We start from the raw sequence: 12,270 nt of genomic DNA on the forward strand, positions 1-12,270 counted from the left end.
CTACTCATATGAGACACACTTTACCTGTCCAAAAATTTTTAAAAAAGAAACTTTTAAGCAAAATCATCTTGTACTCCACCTAGGCAATTGATTAATGAAATATCATTCTTAATCTAATCATCAGTATGCAATCACGGGAGAAATTTGGGTTCTTTATTGTAATTCTTTTGTTTTTTGTTTTATTTTTTTGGGGGACGGAGTTTCACTCTTGTTACCCAGGCTAGAGTGCAATGGTGTGATCTCGGCTCACTGCAACCTCCGCCTCCTGGGTTCAAGCAATTCTCCTGCCTCAGCCTCCTGAGTAGCTGGGATTACAGGCACGTGCCACCAGGCCCAGCTAATTTTTGTATTTTTAGTAGAGACGGGGTTTCACCGTGTTGACCAGGATGATCTCGATCTCTTGACCTCGTGATCCACCCACCTCGGCCTCCCAAAGTGCTGGGATTACAGGTGTGAGCCACCACGCCTGGCCGGGTTCTTTATTGTAATTCTTAACGAAATCATAGACTCTGTTACACGTACAAAGCCAACTGAAATACTCTAATCAACTTGGATTGCTTAGGATGGCAATTTTATTAGACATGTATATGGAAAGGGATCTATCATGGTTTCGTTTAAAAATGTTATCTATTATTTTTGAGAAAACAGGTAGAGAAATAGTTTAAAAGAGACATAGAGTTGTGGAAGATTTGGCAAGATTGAGAATGAAAAACATTAGGATAAAGTGTTAGGTGAAAGAAAAACAGAACACCATTTTGGGACCTGATGGTTAAGACCACTAATCATATTGCCATGAAATAATTGATACTCTCCCAACATTATTACTTATATTTAAATATATATATGATATATATATAGCCAACTTTTAAAATATCAAATTATAGCTTAAGATCATTTAAAAATCAATTAGATTTGATTTTGTAAATATTATTACTGCTAAGAATACCAAGTTTGTCTCAGCATTATCCAAAAGTGGGCAAAGCTTCAATTACTAATTTTGTTATTTTAATTTTGGCCCTCCTAATCCTTTTTCTGAGATTGTGATAACTTTTTATAAGCTCCTGGTAATAAGAGAATGACTTCAATTTCAATGGGAAATAATCGAGGATAGCTTTTTTAGCTTTTTACGGTTGCTTCATGCACTTTACCTGATTCTTGAGATCCAGTTTGGGACACGGTCGTCCTCCATTGTAAGGTTTTTCTTTGAGCCATTTGGATCGAATTCTCACTCCAATTCCACAAGATGAACTGCAAGACCCCCAACTAGACCAATCGCTTAACTTGCAATCAAATGGGCAGGGAACAACGCATTTTTCTTGAATATAACCTGACAGAAAAAGATTTAAGAGAAGAGAGGAAGATCTGATTAAAATGTATTGGTCAAATTCACTTTCTATTTCCTTGATCACAGTTTGGATTTTACAACAATATTGCTCTAGTAGGTTCAATAAGTTTGTACTCAGATAAACAGACCAAAGTTTTAAGAAATAAATAAATATGACATCTGCATTCAAATTTGTGACATTTTGTTTACTTTGTAGGCAATTTGGGGATGAAAGGAACAGGAAAAAGTACACAGTTCTGGTTTCTGGTAAGAAGGAATGAAGTAGCTCAGGGCTAAACATGGTGCCACCTGCCCTCTCTGGGCCTTGTGTTTCCCATCCTGTAATTCCTACGATTCATTGTTTCAAACAAGGATCATAAAAGAGTCCATTTCTCCTTAAAGGTCTATGATCTATAAGGCTGTCACTTAAAAAGTTGTTGATTCTATAATATGACTTGGGGATGGGAAGAGGACAGACAGTGGGCCATAGGTTAGGAAGAGTGGAATGTTACTGAAATAAAACAGTAGAAGAATAACAAAAAGTTGTATAATGGGATATTGCACTGAAACCAAGAGACGTGGGTTGAAGTACAGCCTCTAGAAGTTCTAGCTCTACTTGGCCTTGCTTTGTGTCTTCAGCCCACTTCATGTTACAGTCTTTCTCTGGATAATCTCACTGTTTTAACTATCACCTCTAATGATCACTAACAAATACATACTTCCAATGCAGATCTCGCCACTAAATTCTGTACCACCTACCCTCTAATTTGATGCACAATTTACTGAAATTTCAACATGTCTAAAACGGAGGCCATCAATTTCCTAAAAAATTTGACTTCTCTTGTATTACTGTCCCAATTAACTGCAAAATCATTGGATCTTGTATCCTGTTGTACATGCCTGTATAATCTCTTCTGCTTAGTGTGGGAAGGAACTGTGAATGTGACAGAATGTCCTTCCCATTAATAGGTTATGGCATATGACAAAGGGGAAGGGAATTTGCAGATATGATTAATATGCCATATCAGTTAAACAGTTTGACATATACTGGGTGAGCTTGGGTTAACTAGGTGAAAATCCTTTAAGAGGGACTTTTGTGTAGAGAGATTCTCCTGCTGGCCTTGAAAAGAAAATGGCCATGCAATAGAATGCTGATGGTGTGGTCACATGGCAGGAAACGACAATCAGCCTCTAGGACCTGAGGGCAGCCCTTTGCTGTAAACTAGCAGGAACACAGGGCCTTCAGACCCACAGCTGCATGGAAATAAATTCTGCAAAAAAGTATGAGGGAGTTCAGAAGAGGAGCTTTCCCCAGCCAAACCTCTGCTAAGATCTCAACCCTAGCCCACACCTTGATTTTAACCAAGTGAAACCCTTATGCACAGAATCCAGAGAAGCTGTGACTGAACTTCTGACCCATGTAAACTGTGAGATAATAAAGGTTGTTTTGAGATGTGAAGTGTGTGATTCTTCTTCTTCTTCTTCTTTTTTTTTTTTTTTGTGTGTGTGTGTGATGGAGTCTCACTCTGTTGCCCAGGCTGGACTACAGTGGTTCGATCTCAGCTCACTGCAACCCCTGCCTGCCAGGTTCGAGCAATTCTCCTGCCTCAGCCTCTGGAGTAACTGAGTCTATTTGTGTGTGCCAGCTAATTTTTACATTTTTAGTAGAGAAGTAGTTTCACCATGTTGGTCAGGATAGTCTTGATCTCTTGACCTCATGATTTACCTGCCTCGGCCGCCCAAAGTGCTAGGATTACAGGCATGAGCCACCGCACGTGACCATCTTTGGTATTTTTTTATGCAACAATTTAAAAACTAATTATCCAAAATAAATATCTCCACTTAGCCCTTCCTCCAGCATTCTACACAAGCTTTATTATGTGCCATAAATCTTTATATTGAAACAAAAAATAGGTCCCCTATTCTACAACTCCTTTGTCAATCCCTAGTTCAAGATCTCAACATTTCTGACCCAGAATACTGCCATATTCTCTCCACAGATCTGCTTTTCTTTCTTTCTTTTTTTTTTTTTTTTTTAATTGTTCTGTTTTGGTATCTGTCAATTACTCTGAGGGAAAAAATACGATTTTGTAAAATACAAAATAACTTTTATTTCTCCTTTTTTTGAAACCTTTGCTAATAATTTCCCATTGCCTTTAAAATAAAACGCCAACACACTTAAAAAAAAAACGCACATTCTTTATGAAAGGCTTTACCAGGCGTCCCCAAACTACAGTCCACGGGCCGCATGCGGCCCCCTGAGGCCATTTATCTGCCCCCCCCCCGCCACACTTCAGGAAGGGGCACCTCTTTCATTGGTGGTCAGTGAGAGGAGCACAGTACGTGGCGGCCCTCCAACGGTCTGTGGGACAGTGAACTGGCCCCCTGTGTAAAAAGTTTGGGGACGCCTGCTGTAAACAATGGTTTTCAACCTTGTCTGTAAAATGTAAGTTCATTTCCCAGGACGAACCATAGACCAATTCTACCTGAATCTCAGAGGATGGGACCCAGGAAAGGGTGATTCCAGTGTACAGTGAAGGCTGAGCACTGCCTACCAAACGTACTGTTCCTCCCACCCTCCCATCTCTTCTGGGAGGATTCTTAAATTCTATCTACACAGACTACTTCATCTTCTTCAATAACAGTTATGCCTTTGCTCATGCAAAAATGAGTTATTTTCCTAATCATCTTAGCCTCCCTGGTTCATTACTTTAACCACTCTCTTGTCAATTTGGTTGATGGCTCATCCCCAGTGTTCTGCCATCCCAACCTGCAAAAACGTCAGACTGACATTGGTCCAACTGTCTTCTTTCTCTGGTCTTAAAACAGGGCTGCCAAGCAGAGATGAAGAAAATGCTGATATCACACTGGAGACACTTTAATACATACACTTATCTTCAACCAGTTTCTCACACTGCTTGGTCGTTCTTTTGAGCTTTCTTCTCACTGATTCCACAGATAGCTCTTTCAAAACTCCACCTATTTTCAAACTTCTAAGAACCTTATATCTTCCTTCACAGAAAAAAATAGCAAGAAATAGATGAGACTCCTTCAGTTTCCTATGAATGTGTTGGGATGCATTCCTATATTTTTTCTTCATTCTTCATATTAACATGAAAAAAGCATCCATTTGCCTATATAAGAAATATTCTTCATTTCCAGCTGTTTTCTCCCCTGGTCTACAGGCTCTTTTAGAACCTTGTTTCCTTGATTATTCCCACCGCCCCCCGCCTCTCTGAATTTTATATTTATATTTCAGATTAGTAGTAGAATGACTTTAAATTCCTCCAATAATAGTCCATTGATAAGAGAGAATACATTAAAATCTGAGAGTCATCAGAAAAGATCCTTCTGGAGTTCAAAAAAATGCTCCAATAGATACTGTTAAAAGCCTAATCCTCAAACATAATTTTAATTTTACAATCATTTCTAAGGAGTTTTGATTACTAATTCACTATTAGATACATGGTAAAGCTAAATAAAGGATTAAAAAGAAGTCACAACGTTATTAATTTTACAGAGAAACTGAGTCACAAAATACTTTCATTTGCTTCCAAATAAAAGTGGAAAACTAGAAATTAGGTGGGATTAAGTCTCATGGCATGCATATTTCACAAATGCAAATCTGATATTCCAGGAGCTTTCAGATAAATAAGCTTTAAATATCTGAATGTCTATATAGACCCAATTTTAAAGCAGATTTTGAAGTAGATGCTCTTATAACTGACTAAGATTTTAAATTATTCTCATCTACACTTGAATATTGAAGGATTTTAATTAGCAAGCCTGTAGCAATACTCTTTTTTTTCCTCTATGATAAGAAGTAAACCCAGAGGATCTCTATGAAATTCAAATTATAAACTAAATGAGTATAAAATAATTTTGAAATTCAACAGGACTAAGCAACAGTGACATTTATTTTTCAGGAAAATTATTTTCATGCCGGAGTATACCCCAAAAGAAAATTCATAGTGAGGAATATTAATACTTACATATTCTTACACCTATCTCATATTTGAAAGGATTAGTTTTACTCACATACTTAATACTTACAGTTTTTGGCAAGAGAATATGATCAAATGTGACTGTTTACAAAGGTTGACCTGCCACATAAAAATTCTAATTTCTAAGTATAGAAGTCCCACTAATGTTTAAAAAAACTCATTTCCATAAAATATACCACAGAATCTCTGTTCCCATCTACGTAATATTTCACTGGCAACACTCATACATCTAAACCTAATTGCTACCAAAAAAGCAGTTTTTCTACCAAAAAGTGTTTTACACTGTGGTTTATATGCAAAATACATTGATTGGACCATCTTATTACTTGGTCAAGGGATCCTTTAGTGTTCTATTTTAGTTATCACTATGCATAAGGAATTAGGCATGAAGTAGCCATTACAGAATTATCAGTAGAGCATACACTACACTTTGTAATTTTGTAAACTATATTCATTACACATAGTAGATGCTCAAAGAATATCCTACTGCAGATAAAGATGGACTGAATAGGATTCATTAACATTATTTCTATCATGAATAGGATTCATCAACATTATTTCTACCATGTTACACCCAGTGGTATTTATTTAATGATCTACCAAATAGAGTTGAAGCCCAGGGACCTGGAATGAAATGACTTTTCAGTCTGTATTTCTAATCCCCAAAGTTTGAAATCGTTGACTTAGCATAATGGATATATGTGTAAGCACAGTTCTCTGAATAAGGTGGTCTTATTAATACAATCTCTTTCCAGAATTATTACCTCATGTGCATTTTTTCCCCTTCATCAGTCAAGTACAAACACACTTTTCTCCCATTAAGATCTAGTTTTGAAGGATATAAAAATAGGAAATACTGATTATATTAATCCTGAGAAAATAACCTACATTAATTTACTTATATTTTCCTGCTATATAAAGTAATAGCCAATATCTTACTGGACAGCCTGTTTTCTATTTAGTGACATTGTGCTCAAATAATGAAACACAATATCAAAAAGGAAACGGGTTTTTTTTTTTTTTTTTTTTTTTTTTTTTTTTTTTTCTGGACAAGCTAAGATCTGGGAGAATCTTGTGAGCGAAAATGATACCATGTTGTCATCTTCTCAGTATTTAAAAATATGCTGTTTTTCATTGATTTGACATTTTTTCCTTTTTAACTTTTATGGATACATAATAGTTGTATATATTTATGAGGTACATGTGATATTTTGATATAAGCATACAACATGTAATGATCAAATCAGGGTAACTGGAATATCCATCACCTCAAACATATATCTTTTCTTTGTGTTGGGAACATTAAAATTCTTCTTTTCTACTTATTTTGAAATATACAATAATTATTTTTATAGTTGTCCTATTGTGCTATTCAACACTAGAACTCATTCCTTCTATCTAACTATATTTTTGTGCCCATTAACCAACCTGTCTTTCTCTCTCCCTCCCTACTACCCTTTCCAGCCTCTGGAACCACCATTCTCTTCACTACTTCCATGAGATCCATATTTTTTCAAATATCCCACATATGAGTGAGAACACACACTATTTGTCTATGTCTGGCTTATTTCACATAACATGTTCTCCTCTATTTCCATTCATATTGCTTCAGATGATAGGATGTCAATTTCATTCTCTTTATGGACAAATATTCCATTGTATATATACATATTTTCTTCATCCAGTCATCTGTTGATGAGCACTTAGGTTTATGCCATACTGTGGCTTTTGTGATTATTGCTGCGATAAACATTGTAGTACAGATACCTCTGTATCTTAATTCCCTTTCCTTTGGATACATATTCAGCAGTGAAACTGCTGAATCATATGGTAGTTCTATTTTTAGTTTTTTGAGAAATCTCCATACTGTTTTTCATAGTGGCTATACTAATCTGCATTACTACCAACCATGTATGAGTATTTCTTCCTTTTTCATATCCTCACTAGAGTTTGTTAGTTTCTTCCTTTTTGATAATGGCCATTTTAGCTGAGGTGATATAGTATCTCATTGTGGTTTTGACTGGCATTTCTCATAATGATTAGTGGTGTTGAACATTTTTTCACATACCTGCTAGCCACTTGTATGTCTTCTTTTAAGAAATGTCTGTTCAGATATTTTGCCTGTTTTTCAATTGGATTATTTTGTTTTCTGCTATTGGATTGGAGTTCCTTACATATTCCAGTTATAAATCCCTTACTGAATGAATATTTTGCAAATATTTTCTCTCATTCTGTAGATTTACTCTTCATTTTGTTGAATGTTTCCTTTACTGTGAAGAAAGTTTTTAGCTTGATGTGATCCAATTTGTCCATTTTTGCCTTGGTTGCTTATGCTTTTGAGGTCTCACTCAAGAAAATTTGGAACAGACCAATGTCCTGGAGCATTTTCCCAAAGTTTTCCTTTAGTAATTTTATAGTTTCAGGTATTTTATTTAAGTCTTTAATCCATTTTGATTTGATGTTTGTAAATGGTGAGGGAGAGAGGTCGTTTCATTCTTTTGCGTGTGGATATCCAGTTTTCTATTTACATATTTTAGTATTATTAGAATATAATTGTTTTTCTATTTATCTAGTAAAAAGTGTACTATACTTAGAAGTATCCAATGACTGAAATCAGATTGGTTTACACAGCATATTTGTTTGGAAAAGGTGGGGAAAAAAATCACGAAAGTTATGTTAACCTTAGTCCAGGAAAAACAATTTGAGAAGTTAGATCAGTACTTTGCCATTGTTATGAAGAGAAGAATGGACAGTGCTAAACATTTACGTAAAATCTCAATCCAGCAGCATGTGAAAATGTAGATTAAATGCAATAGAGTTACCAGCTTGCCTTGGTGAATCTATACTTTTTCTTGGAAATACCACTCACGAAAAGCAGTTGCATGCTCTCATCAAGATGCTTCCAAACTTGTTTAAGTCTCTGTTAGGCCTGTGAGATGATGGTCGAAAGTGCCTAGGTTTTTATCTCTTCTTTTTAAAATTCTGAATTATTAAGAGATGATTTTGAAACTACAGTCTACTAGTAGAAAATATTTTCCTGCGCTTTATAAAACTCTATCGGCATAGACAAAATAATGTTAAATATTATATATGATGCTAATGTATTGCAAACAAAATATCTCATTTGGACCCACAATGTGATAAGGTAACTGAAATGTAGCTGGTTTTAGAAGTCATACAATGTTCAAAAAATTAATTGACAAAAGAAGTTTTACTTCATTCCTTAAAACTCAATTTTTTGTAGCACAATAACTTATTAAATTACATCAATCAGGAAAATAATTTTGGTGTCAGCTAGTTTCCTTAATTAAAATATAATTCACCAAATCACTGGTGTACTGTATTTTGGATGTAGATGAGTTATTGAAGGTCATCTAGAAAAAGGTTTCATTTTGTAGTCAGAAGTAGAAAGGGAACGCAAACCCGGACTTGGTTGAGATAGTTCACCATCAAGTAGGAAAAAAAAAGCATTACTATGGCCCAGAATGTTCTCTTTAGTAAAGGATTGACAAAATACAGAATCCACCCTGCCCTTCAGCTAATTAATTCATACTTGGGAAGAGATAATTCTTATAAATGAGAAAAGAAATGTGGTATGTAATCAACTACATATATTGTGTGATACAAATAACATGTAAAAATTCTATGACAAATTGAGATATTATGAATAGATTATGGTTTTAATTTTCTAAGAAATTCTTGTAAAAGTATTTATCATGGTACACACAGGTTTTTGGTGACTGGCTTGACTTGGTTCACTTGCCACAACTAAATGTATCAGTGTTAACTTAATCAAGCAGCCAAATCGTATAAAATACTGATCTTTGAAATTGAATAGTCTAGGCAATTTAATCACAATGGTATCTCCAGTTGTTCTTACAGGCAGAGTTTCCAAAATTAACTCCCTTGTGCCAGGTTCCTCCAGGCAGAGAAAAGATATTTTTTTCTTAGATGATATTGAGGATATTAGAGACAAATGGAAGACTAGACATAGAACAATCTGAACAGTGCAATTAGGACTGTACATACGCTAGCTATTTTTCTCACTACTGCAAATAAACACTGTTAAAATTAAAGTGACTGCATGTTTTAATCACATAGTAAACTTGACATTTTCAACACACAAAGACACACAGATTGTTGATAACCTGATATTACTGAGTAATTCTTAGAACTGTGGCTCCAAGGGCCTATATGAAGTCTTCTCATTTCATCTTCTTGCCTTGAGAGAATTTCACCTTAAACTACACCATACTGTCTGTACTTCTCATTTTCTCATTTATGAAAGCTGATTTCTGAGCATATCTTGTATTCATCAGGCTATTCCCCAAATATTTCAGGTTCTGTTCCTGGACACTTTACCACACTTTGAAGTTTGATGTGATCCTATAATTTGTTTTAGCCAATAAAATGTGGGCAGAAGTGAAGTGTGTCACCTATAGGTGGAAGCTGTAAGTGCTACAGAGTAATTTGCCATGCTCTTTCTTTCCCTATGCCACAAGGACCAGCAATATTCTAGGTAGCGGCTGCTCAATCAGCCCAGGTCCTGGAGTGATGAGGACTTGGAGCAGTCTCCAGCCAATCCAAGATGGGCATGAATAGTGAGAGACTCTGTGGCTTTCAATCATCAAGGTTTTGAGGTAGTCTGTTCTGTTCGTTTCTGTAACATTACTGATCCCATCCTGATGGATCAACATTGGCACAAAAAAAAGCACCTTCAGAAGAAGTAAGGAGCATAGTGAAACAAATACTTAGAATATTTTGAGAATCTGTATATAGTGTCCTGAGAAATTACAATTAAGCCATATCAGCAGTTAACACAGTTTGAATGGCAGCAATATCAAATGAGGATGTGACTTTGCAAAAAGTTGAGCTTATATATATATATTTCAGGAAAATGTATAATTTATTATTTTAAAAAGGACTCACAATATAGATTATAAATCAAAGTCTAACCTTATGTGATCTGGGATAAAATATTAAATCGTCATAGTTCAATTTTCTTCTGTGAAAATAAAAAATGTTACATTACTTCTTTCTAATTCCTTATAATGCTGTCAAGGTCGAAAAATTTAAGAATTAGAGTTCTGTGGAAAAAAAATTAATATAAGATGAAAGTGACATACTAACATTTTTCCACTAATAAAAGTTATATAGCAAAGTAAAAATGTTCTTTCATTATTATGTTTTTGGGGCAGGTGATTGTGAAAAAAATATATAATTCTGTAAAGATACTTTAGCAGAAAAATTTTAGGGTAATGCTTTTCAAATTTGGGTGCCTTTTCTCATTCCAGCTCATTTCCATGTAAATTAAAGACTAGGATAACATTGACAAAATGAGAGATTCTGTTTTGGGTCAGTAAATCAATTGTTGTTTCATTCCATGTCTGTCTTTCCAAGTCTGCTGCCACCAACCAAGGCCAATACTCAATATATATCTCTCACTTGAACTATTATAATGGCCCCTTAACTGGGCTCCAGTTTTCCAATTTCTTTCTTCTAATCCATTCCATGTCTGATCAACTGCAATATTAATATCCCTAAAGCACAACTCTACATATGCCATGGCCTAACCTAAAATAAATAACCTTCACAGTGTAGCAGAAATTTGATAAATAGACTGGCATGTGGAAGGCAATCTAGGCAGGGGAGAGACCACAAATTAAATTAAGAAGATGAGCATGAACCCCAAATATTTATAAATCAAATATTCTGTACAACAATTTTTGTTTGAGAAGAAGTATAAATTTGGCTAGGGTGGTGTGGGACCACAGCAGGAGGTTATGCTGGGGCCGCTCAGAAAATTGATTAAGAATTCTGACATAAATTTGATTGTGCTATTGAACTGAAGAAGAGACGGCATGAGATCAGAGCACCTGGTTAAGAGACAAGTTGAAAATTCTGAAGTGGCAAACGCTTTGCTCTTAGGCTAAAAGACAACCAAATGTAATTAAAAATGATATGCATGTTGTTAGAGAACAATATAATTAAACATGATAAGATATTACTTATAATTAACTAGTTGTGACATGTACACATGACTAATATACTATCTAAATGGAAATTGCTACCTTCAAAATGACCAATAAATCTGGTCTTTAAATAGCAGCTTCATTTCCCAACTGTGCAGACAGGTCTGATACAATGAATCCTAACCATCAGCAATCACCAGTTTATGAGTGGATAGATGTCTCTCTGTGACTCAGGGGATTCAGAAATATATAAACTTAGAAGGAAAGTATTTCTCTTCATTTGGCTTTATCTCCCAGGGTCCCTAAAGGAACTCAGACCTGAATCCAGCCAATATACTGGACCATAACAGTAGATTTACCTATTGCCTACCTGCTTACTTATTTATTTACATATTTGAGTATTAATTATGAGAATAGGAGTGCAAAATTGGGAGATTGGCATGAAATAAACATTTCTGACTTCCCTTGAAAATGCAGATGATCTGGGAACACCTAGGTTCTCATTCCAGCATAGCAACAATTGGCTGGAATTGAATGGCAGGGCCTCTTCACATGAAATGTACAATCACAGTATTCTAAAGTCCCTAAACTTGGGACTTCTTTGCCAATGGAAACAAGGCTAAAACTTACTCACATGTCCAATTTTTTTAAAAAGGGAAGGTGAGGCTGTGGTTATTGGCCAAGAAGTCGTATGATACAGAGGTCCACCTGTCCAGGCTCACCCTGCTCATCATACGAAGGGATCTAGAAAGAGTTGAATTGGAAACTTTTTCTAGTGTGAAATCTTCAAAATGAGCGAGACTCTACGCTGCCAGTCAATGTTAGAGCAGGTATGTGGGCTCTGGAAATCATATAATGAAAAAGGCATTTAAAATTTAAAATTTAAAAAAGAAGGCAAAATTATGAATGCTAATTTAGGTGCAAGGATTTGGAAGAGGATTATGATAATAAAGTTTCTGAAGTTTAAGGT

At 35.3% G+C, this 12,270-nt stretch overlaps 1 protein-coding gene across 2 annotated transcripts in view; it reads right to left on the bottom strand.

Moving 5' to 3' along the window:
- THSD7B (thrombospondin type 1 domain containing 7B) overlaps positions 1-12,270 on the bottom strand; it is a 1,060,674-nt gene that overhangs the window by 206,238 nt on the left and 842,166 nt on the right. For both annotated transcript variants that reach the window (XM_074399739.1, XM_010330508.3), the window contains exon 15: positions 1,149-1,327. In XM_074399739.1, coding sequence (XP_074255840.1) covers positions 1,149-1,327 — 179 coding nt within the window. The remainder of the gene's footprint in view (positions 1-1,148; positions 1,328-12,270) is intronic.

Source organism: Saimiri boliviensis, chromosome 5, assembly GCF_048565385.1.
Source record: "Saimiri boliviensis isolate mSaiBol1 chromosome 5, mSaiBol1.pri, whole genome shotgun sequence".
Classification (NCBI taxonomy): Eukaryota; Metazoa; Chordata; class Mammalia; order Primates; family Cebidae; genus Saimiri; species Saimiri boliviensis.